This window comes from Rhinolophus hipposideros (genome assembly GCF_964194185.1).
Source record: "Rhinolophus hipposideros genome assembly, chromosome: 20".
Classification (NCBI taxonomy): Eukaryota; Metazoa; Chordata; class Mammalia; order Chiroptera; family Rhinolophidae; genus Rhinolophus; species Rhinolophus hipposideros.
Window position 1 is genome coordinate 10,026,687 of NC_138066.1, and position 20,177 is coordinate 10,046,863.

A 20,177-nucleotide genomic window follows, 5' to 3' on the forward strand; every position below is an offset into this window, starting at 1 on the left:
CAGTTCCTCTTCTGGATTCATGGACTCTAGCTCTTTTGTGTATGGGTGGAGTCATGGATGAGTTTTGGCTAACAAGCTAGGAGCAGGAGGGATGGGTCATCTTCAGGCTGGAGCTATAATAACTGGCATGAGCCCTCCAGAGTTCTCTTCTCTATGCCTCTGCTATTTTAGAAGCACGTGTTGAGATGACACTTCCATCAGCTTCTGTTTCTGAAGGACTAGAGCAGAACACCCTGCTGACCTGAGTTGGACATGGAGCTGAGAGAGAAATAAACTTTTGTTGGGTTAAGCCATTGAAATTTTGGGATTGTTTGTTGTTGCAGCATAGTCTAACCCATACTGACTGAAACAGATGGTAATCTGGAGAGTCTGAAGTCATCCCTTCCAGCCCTGTAGCTCTTAAAAATAGAGATGTGTGCAGCCCCTTAGGTCAGTCATCCATATCTTTCACTACAGCCACTCAACACCTTCCTGTTTCCTGCTTCCCTAGACCTCAGGTCCAGACCCCTTACCTCCTCTGCCTCTTGAGTCAAACTGTGTGCCTGACCAAACTCTGCTCATGGCCTCTCTTTGGTTAGAGTCACATTGCCTGATGTGGGAATGGGAGTAGTCTTTGGCTATGCCAAAGGTTAGATTTGCACTTCCTGCACCTGTGATCCTGAGAGAAGAGGATTCCCATGTTATTGTGTATGAAGAAGTGTGTTCGGGGATATCTCATCTGCATATTGCAACCTAAGAGTTTAGCCAAAAATCACTAGATTTTGTGCATTTTAGAACCAAATCAAAGGACTAAGTGATACCCAGAGGCGCCCCCTTGTGGCCAGGAGGACTGTGGCAGGGGCAGGATGTGCCCACCCTTTAAACCTGGGCTTTGACATAGAACAACAGGACCGGGATTCGCTGGAGGGAAGTCAGGCACACCCAGGCAGCCTGTCTTTCCAAGAGGATGAAGACTCCTTGGCCTGCACCAAATGCCCATCCTAAAAATGCCCAAGAGTCGGAGACAGAGGGACCAGGGCGAATCACTGGAATTTGGTTTCCCAGAGAGCAAGCTTGGAGGAGGATTTATTGAGGAGACACACTCAGCTGCACGTGGGACTCTGCCTGGGTTCTGGGCACCTCTGGGGGATAGGACGTGAGGAAGGAGCTCATGTAAAGCTCAAGCCCTGTCAGATAGGGGACTTCCTCCAGCGTGCACTCTGGACTCCTCCATGCTTTTTGGTCAGTCTGGAAGGTGACTGGTATAGTGGGAAGCACACCAGCCCTCTTTCCCCAGCTGGACTTGAGAAAATCCTTCAGCCTCGATGGCCCACATCTGTCAGATAAATGGGAGGGACAAGATGACTTGGAAAGTCCCTCCAGAGCTGATATTCTAGGATCTGCTTGCCTCACAGCTCCTGTCTCCCTAGACACTGTTTGACACTAGACTCCCCTGGCACCATCCCTATTTCCACTGGCTTATAAGGAGACAGACAACAAACACATAAATAAACACACAAACAAATAAATCCTTTCAGATAGTTGTAGTGCACTCAGGAGATGAAACCAGGCAGTGTGTTAGCATGACTTGGGGTAGAGGGTGGGGGAAACATTAGGTCTGGTGGTCAGGGAAGGCCATTCTGAGGAATGGCAGTTGAGTTGAAACCTGGATGGCAAGAACAAAACATTTGGGACAGCTTGGGGGGAATGTGTTACAGACCAAGTGCAGGGCAAATGCAAGGGCCCTGAAGGGCATCTGTTTGAGGAATAAGGAGAAGGCCAGAGGGGCTGAAATAAGGTGAATGAGGGGTGGGTAAAAGTGGGGTCATGCACAGTCCTATAGTGTACAGGAAATCCTTGGACTTTATTCTAAGGGCAACACTATATTAAGCTCTGGGAAGTTTTAAGCAGAGGAGTGACCCGATCGGATTTTTTTGTTCTGTGTTCTAGGGGGTGGGGCCCCAGTGGTTGCTCCCTCCCTTGCAGGCTTGGGGTGGAGCAAGGTAAGGGGGTGCCCCAGCAGTGAAGACTCGGCTTCCTGTGTGGGTGGCCCATTGCAAGTCAACCCTGCAAGCTTGCATCCTTCCCAGGGGCCTCTCCTGCTCTCTGGGTCCAGCCCGGTCCAGGAGAACCAGTTCTTCAGCCCAATGAGCACCTACCCAGAGTCATGAGTCCACGTTTTGGTTGTAACTGGGGAGTGCCCCATTGACATCCTCATGCCTAATTCCATCCATGTCCCCAGCCACGTTCACAACCCCATTTCCATGCCTGTTTCCCTCAGAACCTAATTGCCACTCTAGACTTGAGCAGAGCTACCACTCCTGCCTCATTGGTAGAGAGAGACTGGCTCGGGGGAGACCTACTGATAGTGGGTTATGACTTGAGGAGGCTTTTGGAGGATGGAGGCAGAGCCCACCGTTTATGGTGACACCCAAACTCTTCTACAACATCAGCTCCTTTCTTTATTTGCCCAAGACCCCCTCCCACCTTATCCTCTGGTCACCTGGGTGCCTCTGGCTCCTCCCTAACCCCCACAGAGTGATCTTACCACTAGAGTAGAAGGTTGAGGCTGGGCCTCTCATCCTTCTGCCCCAGGACCCTTTGTCCCGGAGGAGCCTGGAGGTGCAGTTTCCCAAGCCCCTGAGCCTCAATTTTTACTCTACCCCACCCTGTTCCTCACCAAGCCTTAGCAGCCCCCTGGGGACACAGTCTCCAGGGAAGGGGAGTGGCTAGAAAGCAGGAGGCTGGGAGAGTTTACATCATCAGCCTCCTATCATTCCCCAAGAGTCATCAAGGTAGCAGAGCAGAGCCCAGGATGGCGGGCCTGACCGGCCTGACAGCTCCCATCCTCAGTGGGGACAGCATGCTGCCAGGCAGATTAGACAGCGCTGACAGTCACCCAGGGTGGGGGCATGACCTTCATCGCCAGCCTTCTCCCCCATCCTGCCTCCATCCCCGTAACCCATCCCCCACACACACGACTCCCTGCCCTTCAACCCTTACCCCCATTTGTCTCACTCTCTGAATCTTCACCCTAATTCCAAGCCCATTTTTGATGCAGTTCTTAATCCTGACCTTGTCCTCATCACTAACCCATCCAACCATTAAGAATCATGTTTCAAAAATCTCCCAGGTACCAAGTATTTGCCAGGAGGTGGGGAGAAAACCATTGGTTAAATGATACCATGTTTTCCCAAAAGTAAGAACTAGCCAGACCATCAGCTCTAATGCATGTTTTAGAACAAAAATTAATATAAGACCCGGTCTTATATTATATGAGACCTGGTCTTATATTATATTAAAATAAGACCGGGTCTTATATTAATTTTTGCTCCACTAGACTCTTTAGAGCTAATGGTCCAGCTAGGTCTTATTTTCGGGGAAACACAGTAGTCTAGTGGGGAGGATGGACTTCAATCAAAAATGATAGTCACCATTTTGTGAGAGCCATTAACAGTTAAATTTAGCCTTCCTTGGTGAAGCAATTCTCAAGCTAATATCAGAAGGAAGAGGAAACATTAATCAGGTCCAAGAGGTAGGGAAGGATAGCATGTGCAAAAGCCCTGTGGTTGGAAGGGGCTGACCTTACTTCCTTCATTTCTTTACTCAAAAGTCCCTTCTCAAAGAGCTCTTCCCTGGCCACTCTATATCTAAAGTTTCTCCCTTATACTTTATATTATCCTTCCATGCTTTGTTTTTTCTCTTCAGCACTTATAACTATTAAGCATACTGTTTAATTTGCTTGGTTATTAGGTAATATTGTCTGTTTCCGCATTAGAATGTAATCTCCAGGAGGGATGGCAGGGATTTGCTTTGGTTACATTGTATTCTTAGGGTCTGTCACAGAGCCAGGCACATAGTAGGGGCTCCATTAGTGTCTGATAATGATGAATGAAAGGCAGACAGAGTTCCAGACAGAGCAGAGCAAAGGGGAACATGGTGAGGGATGAGACCTGTGAGATAGACCATGGGGGTCATGTGAAGGGATGACGTCATTATCTCAAAGGCAAGAAGGAGCCACTGCCAGGCTTGATCTGGGGTTGGAGGGGACAGGGGTGACATGATAGATTTGGGTCTTAAAAAGGTCATTTCGCTCCCTAAGTCCAACCACATTTGTATCCCTATGCTCAACCTGAATTGCAATCTCATCCCTATTCGTCACCCAATCAGGAAGCTCCCAGAACTTCTCTCCATCTTAGAATCCCAGCTCCCTTTGGCCTTAACTTGGCCCGGGCACTGTGTGACCTTCACTCGATGGTGACAGAAGGGTGCCACCAGGGAGGAAACCTGGGCTGGTGCTTCCTGGTTGGCAGGAACTGCCCCTGGGAGGCAGAAGGAAAGAGGGCAGATCCGGAAAAGGGGGACGGGAATGTGACTCTCTCCTCACTCTCCCTGGGTCCCAAACACTCTGCTGAGAGTAAAATTCTGAATCTCTCTCATAATATAATCTTAGTTACAACACCTCCCTGAACTCAGCCCTATCCTGAGGCCTGATCCCACCCCAGTCCTCATGGCTCTGGTTTCTGCGATTCTATCAGAAATTAGCCGCCAATCCCAACCTCCTTTCCACTCCAGATTTATTTTCTTCAGAGTGCTTAATATCCAAAACTACATCAAACAAATTATTGTTTACTGTTTCTTTTCTTCTCTCCAAGCTTTAGCAAGCTCTGTGTGTATTTTACTTCTTCTTTGTATCTTCAGTGCCTAGAACAGTGCCTGGAACACTGCGTATACTCCTTAAACATTTCCTGAATAAATGATGGCATGGAGGAATGAATGACCTGGTTCCCGACAAACCCAATATCATTGGAGCCCAACCCTGACTCTAACCCTCTTCCTAGCTTCATTCTTTTTGTTTCTTTTTGGGGGGAGTGGGAGGTGAGTACTTTATAAAATTGAATGATAACATAGGTATAGTAAAATGCATATAGTGTTCTATATACCATTCAGATCAAAATACAGAACACCTCTAGCTGCCTACATGGCTCTCCCATTTCAGAGCTACTCACTAGCCTGACTTGTATAAGAATCACTTAGTTTTGCCTGTTCTTGAACTTTGTATCAATGGGATGATAGATCCTGTACTCTTTTATGTCTGGCTTCTTTAACGCAATGTAATTGTAGTAAGATTCATCCACATCATAGTTCATTCTTTTTTTTCATCGCTGGGTAAAATTCTATGTTATGATTATATCACAAATTATATATCCATTCTTAGCTTAGTTCTTGTGCCCCACGTGTACAACTGTCTTCTACTTTTGTAGTCAACCCCAATTCCTCCTCAGCTTATCTTGGCTGGTCAGGAATCAACAAATTCCTCCTCTTCCATCGCTGATCACCTCTCTCTGGCGCCTCTCTGCACGCTAGGGTCCCTGAGCTCTAGCTTCAACACCCACCACCCTTTCTGTCATGGGCTCTGGGTCCTGGGGCGGAAGGATGTGCTAGCCTTCCCGCTGGGCCACTACTTGCCACATTTCCCAGAGAGGAATGCCAGGCAAGTTTGGAATGTACAGGAATGTACAGGCCAGCTGTACAGCGAGTTTGTGCTGCACCCTCTCCCCTACCCCCCACCCACTGGGGGCCCCCAAACCAATGCCATAACCCACTGCTCATGGGGTACCCAGCTCTGCAGCCCATGGAGGCGGGCAGAAGGAAAGAGCTTATTAGGCTGATAAAGATCTGGAGGCCCCGCCCAGACCCCTCCCCCAGCTTCCCTGAGGCCCTGGCTCAGGCTGGACTGGCTCCCCCACCCTGAAGTCTCCTTCATTCAAGGCATCTTCCATCCGCCCTCTCAGAGGCAGGCCCAGGCGCCCTGCCTCCTGTTCCTCCCTGCCTGCTCCCAAGGGCTTGCAGCCCAGAAGCTGGCTCACCAGCCAGGAGCACCGCCTCACTTCAGCCTGCCTGGCTCCCATCCTGCCCGCCAAGGGCAAGAGCTTCTCCAGGCTCTGGGCTGTTAGGGGGTCAGCCAGCCTTGCCTCACTTTACTATCTCAGGAAGCTGGCCCTTTCCACTCTTCTGTGTGTGGCTTCCCCTACCTGGCTTGGACCCTCCATACAGTACCTCACAGTGTCTGGGATTGAGCTCCCTCCTGAAGAGCAGCCATGGCCACCTACAAAGTCAAGGTGGCCACTGGTACCGACTTCTTGTCAGGAACAATGGACTCCATCTTGCTGACCATCGTCGGAACCCAAGGAGAGAGCCATAAACAGCTGCTGAACCACTTTGGGAGAGACTTTGCAACTGGAGCGGTGAGTGTGTGTGTTTGTGTGTGTGGTGTATGTGTGAATGTGGTGTATGTGTATGTGTGAGTGTGGTGTATATGTGTCTGCATGTATGTGTTTATTACGAGTTTGGTGTGTATATGTATATATGTATGTGTATATGTGTGAGTGTGGTGTGTGTATGCGTGTAGGTGTGTGGGGTGTGTACATGTCTGTGTGAGTATATGTGGTTTACGTGTGTATGTGTGAGTGTGTGTCTGGGGAGCACAAGGAGGAATGGTGGTGTGCAGAGGAAGGGGACAGAGCTTGGCCAGGAGAGGTTCAGGAGCTCTGGGAGAGGTCTCTGGATGCCCCTCAACCCAGACCTGGCTCCCAACCTTCCACAGTCTTTGGACCATCCTTCTTCCTGCCTAGTTTGTCACCTCTCATCCCTTTTTGGTCATTCTTCATCCCTCTCCCTCACCTTTTCTCACCTCTTCTCATCTCTCTTCTCTTTCCCTCTTCCTCTCTCTCATTGCTCGCTCCACACCCCTCATCTCTCAACCCTCTTCTATTCCCTTTTTCTTTTTTTCTTTTTCATCCCCTTTCCACTCCCTCTTCCCTCATCCTTTCCCATTTCCTCTCTCCCCTCCTCCCTCATTCTTCTCTCTCCTATTGTCACTCACTTTTTCTAAGTTAAGGTGCATCATAACTGGCTTACATTCATATTGCAGTCTCTGTGACTTCAAATGGCATCAAACCATCCTGGCCAGTGCGGGCCCGCCTGCTCCATGATGGAAGGCACCCTCTGCTGGGCCCTCACCCCTCAGACCTGATGTGGGTCAGGTCCAGCCACTTGCTGCTATGTGACCTTAACAGATCACTCTATGTGGCCATTTCTGAATCTCCACATCGTCACTGATAAGTTGGAGAAAAAGGGGCTCTTTGGACCTCCTCTGCCCACTCTAAGACTAGGAGGCACGAGGGCCCTGAACTCCACTTGGGCTTCTTTATACAACAGCCCTTGGGGATCTGCCTGGTTCCTGCAGCCTCAGACAGCTGGGGAGGTGGGTGGGAAAATAGGACCTCAGGAGCTCTGAGTGGAGAAAAAGGAGGGTTTGGCTCTTGCCTAGCCCTGGGTTGATGGGTCCCAGCAGGGGACAGTCAGGTTAGAGCGGTGGGAGGAGAGCCCAAAGATCAGGTCACCCCTGTTCAGGGAGGTGAGGCATGAGCAGGGCCTAGGTGAGGAGCCAGACCCGTAGGAGGCCTGAGAAGTCAGGATTGAGTCCTACACACTCAGCTGGCCCTGTACCCTGCCCAGGTGGATGAGTACACTGTCCAGTGCCAGCAGGACCTGGGGGAGCTCATCATCATCCGTTTGCACAAGGAGCGCTACTCCTTCTTTCCCAAGAAGTCTTGGTACTGCAACTACGTGCAGATCTGTGCACCCAATGGCCGTATCTACCACTTTCCCGCCTACCAGTGGATGGAAGGCTACGAGACCCTGGCACTCCGGGAAGCTACAGGCAAGCCCTCATTACCCCATCCCATGCCATTCATTTGGTCCCTTGCTCTGGCCAAGCCACCTCAGCATGGCCACTCTGGGCTCCCCACGTCAGCCAGGTGCCAGCCCCACAGGGATTCCCAGGAATGCCTGCCACTCTCACACATTACTCTCAGTCATCATTGCTGTGTTGGGCCCAGCTTGGGCCGCACCCTGAGGAATGGAAATGTATGAGGCATGGAATGACCCTCAGAGTGTCAGGCTCCCAGGTTCCGGCAGGAGACAAGCGTGCTCTCTGTTACCTTTACTGTCCTCTCCTAGATTCTCATGGGTTGCCTGGCCATTCTGAAAAGACCACTTGCTACTCTGGGTACAGGCCTCAGGACTCTGATAGGATGTCCTATTTATTCCAAATAGCATGTCCTGCTACTCCAAAAAGACTCCCTGTTATTCCAGCAGAGTTCTGTTACTACAACAGGATACCTTGTTGTTCTAATTGGATGCCCCAGCACTCCAACTGCTGCCTTGTTTTTCATTAAGAAGGCTGTTAGTTCAACAGTTCTCTATGGTACTATAATAGGAGGACTTGTGCCTTATTATGATGCTCTGAGTTTCTAATTTAGCATTTTTTAGACTAATGGGATGTTCTGCTCCAAAGGACTCCCTGTTACCCCATCAGGACACCTTATTTCTCTAATAGGACTCACTGCTAATTCTAAAGTCCCCTTATTCCAGTAAGGCTCCATCCCACTCCAGTAGGAAGCCTTGTTACTCATACAGACTGTTGGGGTTTTCCTTGGTGGCCCAGCTGTTTTCAAATTGCTTAGTTGCTCCCATGCAAGAGTGACAAAACCTGAGTGCCTGAGCTCCTTATGTTTACCCCTTCCACAGCCCTTGTCTGGCAGGCTTAGGCCAGCCTCCTAATATGTGGCTGCTACATGGGGACTGGAGGCCTGTCCTCTTTTGTCCCCCTGGCTCTACCACCCAAGCTTCTTCTGGCCTCCCTCGAGGTGGGTGGGAGGGAAGGGCAAAGCTGAGGGGGCCCAGGGGCCTGAAGCTCTATCTTCAGGAGGGACAGAGAGAGGCAGGCCTGGGGAAGGGTGAGGAAGCCAAGAGGAGGGTCTGACTGGGGATGTGGAGCATCTTCCCACAGTGAGTAACATGGAAGCAGGGGACAGGCAGAGTGATGCTGGGTGGCCAGGCAGGAATGGGGTTGGGTGGGGCAGCTGCCACGCAACACCAGGGCAAGGAGACTTGAGTCACCTGCTAGGTCCTTAAAGGAGTGAGGCTCCCACTCTGGGGATGAAGCTGAGCTGGGGCTCTGGGTTGAACAACTCCAGCGGGCACTGTTCACCCAGAGTACAACATGAGCTGAGGCAGATGGAGAAGGGAAAGACTGGTGAAGGGGTCTTGAGGGAAAATGATGGACCTGCAGTGATAGGCATACACCAGCCTGGGACGACCAGCCAGGATGCTGGAGCAAAACAGCTCTGCATTTGGATCTCAGCTGCTCCATGAGCTAGCTGGATAGCTAGGTAAATTTGTGAATTCTCTTAAACTTCAGTGTCCTCATCTGTAACATGGGGCTAACAACAGAACCTACTTTATAGGGTTGATGTGAAAATCCCATGAGACAACCTCTAACACGAGTTTTGAAAAGGCTTAACAAGTGTTCGTGGTTGTTAGTGGGTGGTGGATGAGTGGTCAGAAGCAGACTGCCTTGGTTCAAACCCTAGCTCACTGTTTTCTCTTTATGTAATACTGACTGTTTTCTCCTTGTAAAATAAGCATGATGATGTTTTCCCTTAACTGAAACTGTGAGGGCCAGAGGGGTTTTGAAATTCAGATTTTATATATAAATGCATATACACACATACATATATAAAGATACACACATATCTTTATCTTTATGTATCTTCTGTATACACACACACACACACACCATATATTATGTGATATATCCTCCAGAGCACCCCCTAATCAAATATACTAATATCTCTGCAGCAAAAACTATGAATAGTTACACTAAGTAAGTTAAATGAAGACTGTCTGTAGCTTCAAGTAAATTTTGAGCAGGTTTTGCTGACCAAGGAATTTGTGCCTAACTTGTAGAAAAAACAAACCAACCTGATTTGTATAGCCTGTTGGATTTTGGAATTGTGCAGAGCAGGTTGTGAGCCTACAATACTAGTCACCTGATTTATAAGGTTGTTCTTGTGTGGATTAAATTATTAATAGAAGGAAAGTGTTTAGAAAGTGCCCTTACCTAGTAAGTGCTAAATAACTGTCATTGTGTCAATGGATCTGGAAGAGAGACTTCCTTACAGCAGCACAGCCCAGCTTGAGGGCTAGAGTGAGAGGGAGGGTGGTCCCTGTTCCTTTCGTCTGAGTTTTTGGGAGGAGACACACCCTCTGTCCTTCTCCCAGAGTAAGTCTTCCCCCATCCTTAGCTGTGCCCCCTACCCCAGCTGACCTGGGAGTCAGAAGAGAATTCTGATCCCTGAAGTGGGCAGGAGCAGGCAGAGGCCGTGGCTGGGGGGGGGGTATCCGATCTGAGCCCCCTCTTTGGAATCCCTACAGGAAAGACAACAGCAGAGGACACACTCCCGATCCTTCTGGAGCACCGACGGGAGGAGATCAGAGCCAAGCAGGACTTATACCAGTGAGGAGAGGGTGGCACGGGTTAAGGGAGGTCAGGGGTCCAGTGATGTCTTTGCCCTCTGTCCCTGAGATGGTTCATGGCCATCAGGGCCTACCAACTCGGCTTCTCTTTGCAGCTGGAGGGTCTTTGTTCCTGGCCTGCCCAACTACGTGCACATCCCCAGTTACCGCCCTCCTGTCCGGAGAAACCCCAACCGGCCTGAGTAAGGACCTGAGGCAGCCTTGGCCTCTCCCAGGGCAGACCCCTGGACTCTGCCCCCTCCTTTGAGCCCTGGACTCCAGATGCGTGTTCCCAGCCCTGCACTCCTTCCCGCAGGTGGAATGGTTATGTCCCCGGATTCCCGATTCTCATCAATATTAAGGCCACCAGATTCCTGAACTCAAATCTTCGCTTCTCTTTCGTCAAGACAGCCTCCTTCTTTTTTCGCCTGGGGCCCATGTGAGTCTGTGTGAGTGGCACGGGGGTGGTGGTGGTGAGGGCTCCTGAAAAGACTGCCCCTCTCCCTCTGCTCCATGCTCACCTCCACTAAGGCCCGGGAGGTTGGAATAGCCAGGAAGGCAGAGGGAGCTGAAAAGATGGGCCAGAGAACTTGAGAGGTGACACTCAGAGACAGATCTAGAAAGACCTTGAGCTGTGGGCCCAGGAGACCCTGTACCCAGAGATTTTGAGACTCCGAGACCTAAGTGGGGTAGGGCAGTTCTGCGGACATTCGGCATCCTCCCTTGAATTTCCATCTCTTAGGTCACTGAAGTTCAAACTCCGCGGTCTGGTGGACTGCAAACAGTCGTGGAAGAGACTGAAGGACATTAAGAAAATTTTCCCTGCCCACAAGTCTGTTATCTCCGGTATGGGGTGGGGCATCACGAATGGAACACGGGGAACTTATCTCTGGCGGAAGGAACCCAAGACACCACCAGGAGGCAGGACCCCCACGTCAGCGCAGTGGGGTGGGAGGAACCGGCCAACCTGAGGCAGGAGTCGCGAGTTGTGTGGGCGCGCCCTCTGGCGGCCCGTTGGACAACGTCGCCTGGGCCCCTGTGGCCGCTCAAGGGGAGGATGAGGGCTTTTTCGTTTTCTTCTTGGGTGTCCATTGTCTTCCTCTGTCTTGGGCCTCGGCCCCATGCCTTTCTGTCCCTGATGGGGATAAGGTCGCGTCATGACGCTCCTGCGCCATCCTCCTCCCCCAGAATACGTGGCCGAACACTGGGCAGAGGACAGCTTCTTTGGGTACCAGTACCTCAATGGCATCAACCCAGGCCTGATCCGCCGCTGCACGCGGATTCCAGACAAGTTCCCCGTCACAGATGACATGGTGGCCCCGTTCCTGGGCGACGGAACGTGCCTGCAAGCGGAGTTGGAGGTGAGGTTTGGTCCAGCAGAGAGCTCCACGGCCTGCTGGCCTTCCTCCCTCCCTGGCATCCCCATCTCTCCCCACCTCTGCTGCCCGCAGAGTTCCACCCCCTTGCTTATCCCCCACTTGGTTCCTGGCCAACCCTTGCATCTGGGGGACACTCTGTATCCAAGGTGTGGGTCATGGGTGCCTGTGTTGGTGCCTACCTGTCTACTCATCGCGGCTCCCCTCCAGAAGGGGAACATTTACCTGGCAGACTACCGCATCTTGGAGGGCATCCCCACTGTTGAGCTCAACGGCCAGAAGCAGCACCAATGCGCCCCCCTCTGCCTGCTGCACTTTGACCCGGAAGGGAACATGATGCCCATTGCCATCCAGGTGCTTAGGGTGCAGGCCTCACTGCTGTGTGAGCATGTTGCCAGTGTGTGAGCCTTCGTATGTGCATGAATGTGTGTGTGCACTTATGTGAGTGTGGGGGCCTATGTATATACTTGTATGCCCCTTTCTATGTGAGTGTGTAGTGAGTGGGTCAGCCTGTGTGTGTGTTTGTACATGTGAACCTTATGTCCCTATGTGTGCACCTATTTGTGAGGGCTTGTGCCTGTGTGAGTGTATAAGCATGTGTGTCCATATATGTCCCTGTGTGTGCACCTGAGAATATACCTGTTTATGTATGTCCCTATTTATGTGTGTGGCTGGTGATGAGCCTGGTGTGTGGCCCTGTGTGTAAGCCTTGGGCTGAGTTTCTGTGTGTCCCTACATGTGCATGTTTGTATGCTGCCACTGTGTGCCTCCCATGCATAAACTTGGGTTCCTGTGGGTGCAGCGGTGTGTAGAGTGTATTCTGTGAGTATAAGCATGGAAACATTGAGCTAATTAGACTTAGCTGCTGCCTTGGGAGTCTGGTCTGGCAGAAAAGGGAACTGAGGTGCTTTCTTCCTAGAGGTCCCCACTAAGGTCAGATCCAAGTTAGAAAAAATCACCCCTCTGGGCGTGATTGGGTCAAGCCCTGATGCTCCTGACCCATTAGTGGAACAGTGTAGGCTAGTTTTCAGTAATTGTCTCCCCCCAGGGTGCTGGGTACCCTTGTGCAGTGCACGACTGAAGGTACCAGCGATGGGGTTGAGATAAGAAAGGCTTCTCAGAGGAGGCAGCTCATGAGCTGATTCTTGAAGAATCAGTGGGAGCTGCCAGGTAGAGAAAGGGACAGGGGAAGGGATTACAGGCCGTGGGAACAGCAAAAGCAAATGTGAGGAGGGAAGAAAGGCCCTGGTATGCTCAGGGGACCAGAATGACTGGAGCATAGGGGGTAGAGTTTTATACTTCCTCAGACTCCCCTTGGCCTCCTTCCTGCAGTGGGGGCCCTTGTGTGTGGGTCTTTGCACTCATCTAACCCTCCCTCTTTACCCATCCTCAGCTTAGCCAGACCCCTGGACCCGATTGCCCCATCTTCCTGCCCAGCGACTCTGAGTGGGACTGGCTGCTGGCCAAGACTTGGGTACGCAACGCTGAGTTCTTCTGCCATGAAGCCATCTCCCACCTGCTGGGGACCCACCTCGTCGCTGAGGCCTTCTGCCTGGCTGTGCTGAGGCAGCTGCCCATGTGCCACCCTCTCTACAAGGTATGGGCTTGGACAAAGGGACCTCTGTGAAGCATCACTGCCCTCACCCAGCCTCAGAAAGCCACCTGGTCCGCTCAGCAGTTAGAGGGATTCCAGTCAGACTTGGAGAGGCAGCTGGGGACCCATAAGACATGGCTTGAGTGGGGACTTCCTAAAGTGAGAGTGTCTGATGTTGCAGAAATAGGGGTGCCGAGGTCCTTTGGGGGATAACTTCCGTTCTCTCTCATTGTCCTTCTTGCTTCCTCTCACAGCTCCTCGTCCCTCACACCCGATACACCATTCAGATCAACAGCATTGGGCGGGCCCTCCTCCTCAATGAGGGGGGGCTCTCCGCCAGGGTAAGACTTCTGCGCCCAACCCCAGCAAGAAATTTGCTTTCCTTCTGGCTTTTGAGTTAGACTAAAAGCAGGACTTCCCATTTGCCTTTAGATCACGAGGGGGCATAGAGAGAGGGTTAAGGTTAAGGTGGATGCTGTGTCTACCTGGACACAGAGGCAGGCGCTGAGTGTGCTGGCTGAAGTGTGAGGGTTCCAGGGGCAGGGAAGGCTGGACAGGGGTGAGAGAGCACTCACTAGATTATGTGTGAGACGTGCCAGCCTCAGGGGAGAGGACTTGCAGGGACCCGATGGCCCCAGTATCTGCCTCTTCCCTGACAGGGTACGTCCCTGGGCCTGGAGGGCTTTGCTGAAGTGATGGTTCGGGCTCTGTCAGAGATGACCTATGACAGCTGCTACCTCCCCAATGACTTTGTGGAGCGCGGGGTTCAGGACCTGCCAGGATATTATTACCGCGATGACTGCTTAGCAGTGTGGGATGCACTGGAGAGGTAAGGTGGGGACAGCAGTGGGTGGCACTCAGGGTGGACACCCTGGGGTGTTGGAGGGGGCGTGGGGAGCCTTGAAGTACTTGAGCTTGTGTCTGGTGACATCTTCTGACTTTGGCAAGTTACCCTTGCCACTTCTGCCCCATAGGACTTGCCCACCCACAGGCTTGGGGCAGCTCTGGGGCCAGGGCATCCTGGGGAAGGTGGACGCAGCACAGTTGGGCAGGGCAGGGAGAGGGTCCAAACTGAGGCCCTGTCCCCTTGTCAGGTATGTGACAGAGATCATCACCTACTATTACCCATGTGACGCAGCCGTGGAGGGTGACCCAGAATTGCAGTCCTGGGTGCAGGAGATATTCAAGGAGTGCCTACTAGGGCGTGAAAGTTCAGGTATGGGCCTGGGCACCTGGGCATCCAACAGGGGCCTGGGGCTGTGGGGTGGCCCCAGCCCCACCTTGGCTGGGGCCAGAGCATGTCTCCTTGGGGGCTGAAGGAGGCTACATCACTGCCCTAGGATTTTGTCATGGCTCTTTCCTGTCCCTTGGAGCAGTGGCATCTCGAAGAGGTTGGGGAACAAAGCATTACTGTCTTTTGGTCCCTGTCTGAGCTCATGGACTGTGGGTTATCTCTGTAGAGACTTGGAAGGGTCCCAGTCCCCCACCCCAGAAACTAACCTTTGTGGACTAAGAAATGAGACATGAGCTTAGACTGGAAAGGGCAGAGTGTGCTGTAGTCTGGGGAGCTGGTGGGGAGCTGGCAGGTTCCAGGAGTGGGGGAGAGCATCCTGAGGTCAGGCCATTTGGGCACCCACTCAACAAGTATTTAGTGAGCATCTATGATGTCACAACCACTGTGCTGGTTACTGGGGAGGCAAAAGAGAACGAGTCAGGTGAAGGTGCTGCCCTCAAGAACTTCACAGACTGGGGGAAGGGGGACTGCTCAAGTAAAGGTGGACTTACACTATGGCAGAAGTGGTGCAGCTCGGGGGGCATAGGAGCCCAGGAGAGACACCTAACTCAGCTTGGGGAAGGGTGGTAGGTAGAGAGTGGTGTTGGGGAGCAGCAAGCTAAAATCTAGCTGAGATCACAGCTAAGATCTGCAGGATGTACAGGTCAGCTGTGAGATGACAGAGGTGGCATTGGAGAGTTCTGGGAGCTGCTGACATGTCCCTGCAACTAGAGCTGAGGGTGGGAGTTGGGCAGGCTCCCAGTGGGGCTAAGGCTGAAGTCATGGGCAAGGGCCAGGTTGCACAGCGTGGTGAAGGACTTTGGAATTACTCTGAGTGCCATAGGGAACCATGGAGAGGTTTGCAGGGAGATCAGATTTGTGTGTTAGAACATTGGCTGCACCAGCAGTCACACGACAGCTTGGGAAGCTACTGTGGTGTCCAGAAGGAAGGTGACAGGGACCTAACCAGGTAGGGGCTGTGGGGATGCAGAGAATTCCAGACAGACTTGGGAAATAGAAACAACAAGACTTGGTGACTGGTTTGGGTTTGGCAGTGGGGGACAGGTGGGGGAGAGAGGGGCCAAGGGTGACTCCCAGGTTTAGAGTTTTCACAGCTGGGTAGATGGCACAAGTCATTTCTTGAGATGGGAGCCTGGAGGGAGGATGGTTTTGCGAGGAAGATGATGGGTCTGGTTTGAATGTGTTGGACTTTTGGAACCTGGGTTCCCCATGGCAACCAGGGCTGGCTGCTTACTTGGGAGAAAAGCAAGAAGCCTAATTAGGTGTACAACCAAGAGCCAGGCTACAGAGAAATCTATCTGGAAAGTGCAGTCTCAAAAGAAGTGTGTGTGTGGTGGGGTCTAGATGAGGGACTGTACTGAATCAAGGCAAGAAAGCCAGGTTTCTTCCAAAGCTTTCTAAAGCCAGGATTCTTTCCCCTCTGAGATCTGGGACCCAAGAGGTCCCCCTAAGGGAGCTAGAATAGGGATCTGAGGGCCCCATCTCAGGCAGGTGGTTGGGGCAGCCCTGGAGGACATCTGATCAAAGCAAGTTGAGGCTCCCTCTCCAAGGTTTGTGGTGTGGCCTGGGGGAATGGGGTTGTGGCCACAGGAGAGACAAGCAGGCAGGATGAGGGCAAGGATGTGGCAGCTTTAAGTGTTGGCACGACAGGTTGAGCTGGGCTTGGTTGCGCCCCCCGCCGGCAAGCCAGGACCAGCGCAGGACTGACGTTGCCTCCGCCTTGCCCTGCTGCACAGGCTTCCCCAAGTGCTTGCGAACCGTGCCTGAGCTGATACGATATGTCACCATCGTCATCTACACCTGCTCTGCCAAGCACGCAGCTGTCAACACAGGGCAGGTACCTGTGCTCACCAACCCTTGCCCCAGCCCCAGGCCCAGACCTAACCTTAGTCCCAGTCCCAACCTCAACTAAAAGTCCTAGTTGGGCCTGACCTGTTTCAATCCAAGTTCCAGCTTCAATCCCAGCCTCAATTTAAACTCGAGAGTCCCGGGGTGCTCTCTGATCCAGAACCCCCTCCTCTACTCCACCTCCAGCTGGAGTTCACCTCCTGGATGCCCAACTTCCCATCATCCATGCGGAACCCACCGATGCAGGCCAAGGGGCTGACGACTCTGAAGACCTTCCTGGACACGTTGCCGGATGTGAAGACCACCTGCATCATCCTATTGGTGCTCTGGACACTCAGCCGGGAGCCGGACGACAAGGTGTCCTGGGCGTCGGGGTGCAGGTGGGGGTGGGGGAACTCTGAGCATAGGCAGGGGGCTGGGAGTTGGGGAGGGGAGTAACGACAGGAGGGGGGTGTCAAGGGAGAGGCTCCTAAACGTGCAGGGTGGAGGGGTGGGGGCCCGCTGTGTCTCAGTTGCTCGGTTTTGCACCCGCAGCGGCCCCTGGGCCACTTCCCCGACATCCACTTCGTGGAGGATGTCCCGCGGAGGAGCATGGAGACCTTCCGTCAGCGCCTGGCGGAGATCTCGCACAACATACGCCAGCGCAACAAGGACCTCCCTATCCCCTACTACTACCTAGACCCTGTGCTGATCGAGAACAGCGTTTCTATCTAGGACAGCCCTTCTCGCCTCGCCTCTTCACGCCCTAAGCCCGGCCGTTTTCAAAAAACGAAAAAAAAGAAAAGAAAAAAATAAAAAGAAAAGAAAAAACCCACTTCAAATACAGGCCCTGGGTCTGTCAGTGAGCGCGGCGTTTACTGGAGGGGTGGGCTGAGGCGGGGTTAGGGGCGGGGCGGGGCGGGGTTAGGGGCGGGGCGGGGCGGGAAGGCCTGGCCCCGCGCTCACCATGATGCTGTTCTCCATCACCACGGGGTCCAGGTAAGGGCAGGGCAGCACCAGGCCCGGGTTCAGTTCCCTGATGTCCCGCGACATCCGGGCCAGCCGGCTCTGGAAGGCGGCGGTGCTCTGCTGCTTGGCCTCCTCGGTGAAATGCTCCTCCGGGTTAGGTGCCCAGCGGCCGCTGCGGACGACAGGAAAGAAGGCTGGGACCTTCACCTGTGATGCCGTGGCCCCATCTTTCAACCCAAAGCGATTCTGATCTATCTGAAGTCCCCCTACCTGGGCACCCAGACCACGGAGGACCCCCTTCCACCAGAAAATCCACCCAACGACACAGACCACCACCCGAGCCCCCACCTACCTAGGAACCTAGACCACCCAAGACCTGTAACTTGAAACATAAACCACTCAGCCACCTAGGCAAAAGGCAGCCCTAAGCCCAACTTATTGAAAATCCAGACCCCCCCCCTAAGCTCCATCTACTAGGAACAATCCTACCCTAGAAACCGATGTCACCCCGAAACCTATGTCACTCCAGGCCCTGCCCACCAATGGGCCCAGCCTGCTAAGTGCCCCTCCAAGAATACCATTGTCCCTCAGGACTCCTTCCTCACCCCACCCATTCTCCTGGAACCTGAGATAACCATCCCCACAGCCCCCAAGCCCACCCCTCCACCTCTACCCTGGGCCTTGCTTACAGAGCCCTTGGTTTCATCGGTGATACCTTAGAAGAGCATGAGGCCATGGCAAGTGGCATTGACCTCAGGGAGTGAGGCCATCAGGTCTGTCTGGCCTCTGGTGGAGGCCTCTGGGGGGCCTCATGGCAGTGGGAGTATTGGGCATCCAGACACTGAATTCAAACTGACCCCCCACATTCAGTAAGCACAGGGTTGCCACTGCTCCTGCTAGGTCCATTCCTCCATGACCTGGCTTGTCCCCCAGGTCTGGCACTGGCTCACCTGGCCATTGTTGGTGGCAGCACATTGGGCTGAGCAGGTGAAGATGGTCATAGTGAGATACTCGATGAGACCAGCACAGCTGTCCAGGGTGCAAGGGACCCCTACAAGTGGGTAAGGTGGAGAGAATGGAGCTGAAACCCGAGGGGCCGCTGTCCTGGAGAAGTGGGGTCTAGAGGGTGGAAAACTGGGATGGACACCTCACCTGAGCTCATGCGGCTTAGAAAACCCTCCTGGAAGATCTCCCTGACCCACCTGCAGCTCTAAGTCCCTGCTCACTGCACTGCCATCTGGGTAGTGGATGCCTACTCTATTGCACATAAAGCTGGTGATCCAGGAATACACGGTAACTGTTGGTGGCTGTGTATGCCAGGGGCCGGAGTGAGAAAAGCTGCTGAGACCAGCTGCCCCAGAAGGAGGAAACTGAGGCCAGAGAAGGACAATGGCCAATCACGATTGTATAAACCGCTAAGCTGAGCTTCGAACCTGGAGGCCTCCATTTCTACCAGGAGGTGCCAACGGAGGGCCTGAGAGCCAGAGTTGGTTTGCAGATTCATTTTAATTGGTTGCCAGGGTTTTTTGTTTCTTTTTCCAGTTGAATCAATGGTCAATACTTAAATATTAGAAAATGTTTAGTTTCTCTGGAAAAATCAAAAGATCTGGCTATCGTCATAGCTGAGTTGCCATTGTCCCAGGGGACAAACATGAGTTCTTCACCAGCCACAGTTCCTGCCCACCCCTCTTCCCTAGCTTCTGGCTGCTTGCTGGCCCTGCAGGCATTTGCATTGCAGCCTTTCCAGCTAGATCAAGCTGCCGGGAAGGATTAGACCCCAGGCCCTTCGGTGTTGTGACTGGTGGATTGGATCCATCTCCCCCACTGGTTCCCAAAGAGCAGAGCTGGGTCTGTCCTGCTCACCACGGCATCTACCTCCAGCCATAGGACGGTGCATGACGGGTGTCTGGATCCATTGCTAAGAAGGGTTTTGACACAGGCAGCTCCAGAACTGGGTGTTCATAGTGGGGTGTCCCTGAGGTCTTCAAGTGGAGGTGGGGCTTGAGCTGGATTTGAAGAAGAGGTAGTGGTTGGAGAAGGAGAGAGGGAGAATTGCAGTGTCTGGCCACCCTAGGCTCAGTGTGTGCTGAGGAGGAAAAATAGAATGGGAGGGGCAGATTCCAGAAAGGCTGAGATGAGATGGTAAACATTGCATTTCAGGTGGCAAAAAACAGAGCCTGTGAGGCTCATGAGCAGGGCTGCCATAAATCCCAGTGCCTGAGGAAATTTGTTAATGGCAGAAGATCCCCATCAAGGAGATGGGGAGGCCAGACATTAAGAACACCTGACCAACAGGGTGGAGGCCAGAGGTACCTCCCGAGGAGGTCTCCCATGAGAAGGATTTAGAAGGAAAACCTGGAAACTTTATCTGTAGGGTGAATACTAATACTAGCTAATGCTCAGAGAGCACTTCCTATTCACCTGAGGGTTGTTTGTATGGCTTTACATTTAATCCTAACAATAACCTATGAGATAGGTGCCATTATTCCCATTTTCAGATAAAGAAACAGACACAGCGGTTAAGTGACCTGCCCAGGGTCACAGAGCTGGGAAGGAAGCAAAGGAGGCAGGAAGGGGCTTCAAGACAGCAGTGTGTTTGGGCAGCAGCCGGGAGGTGGAGGAACAAACCAACAGAGATGTAGCTGAAGGTCAGGCTCAGGCCGCAGGGGAACTTTACCTCTCTATGGCTACCAGGTCTGGAGTGCATCTTCGGGTAGTAGTAGTGGGCAGGTCCTGAACTTCTCAGTCGGCCAGTTGGTAGGACAGGCAGAGG

At 52.6% G+C, this 20,177-nt stretch overlaps 1 protein-coding gene across 1 annotated transcript; it reads left to right on the forward strand.

The window, feature by feature from the left end:
• Positions 1-6,080: 6,080 nt before the first annotated feature.
• LOC308488444 (arachidonate 12-lipoxygenase, 12R-type) lies at positions 6,081-17,170 on the forward strand (the record flags this gene model as incomplete). Its single annotated transcript, XM_081028177.1, has 15 exons — positions 6,081-6,227; positions 7,501-7,705; positions 10,264-10,345; positions 10,461-10,547; positions 10,661-10,783; positions 11,087-11,190; positions 11,533-11,705; positions 11,931-12,074; positions 13,114-13,317; positions 13,569-13,655; positions 13,974-14,143; positions 14,409-14,530; positions 16,345-16,445; positions 16,643-16,813; positions 16,991-17,170. 15 exons carry the CDS (start codon positions 6,081-6,083, stop codon positions 17,168-17,170), a joined length of 2,100 nt encoding a protein of 699 aa, XP_080884303.1.
• Between the last annotated feature and the right edge of the window lie 3,007 nt (positions 17,171-20,177).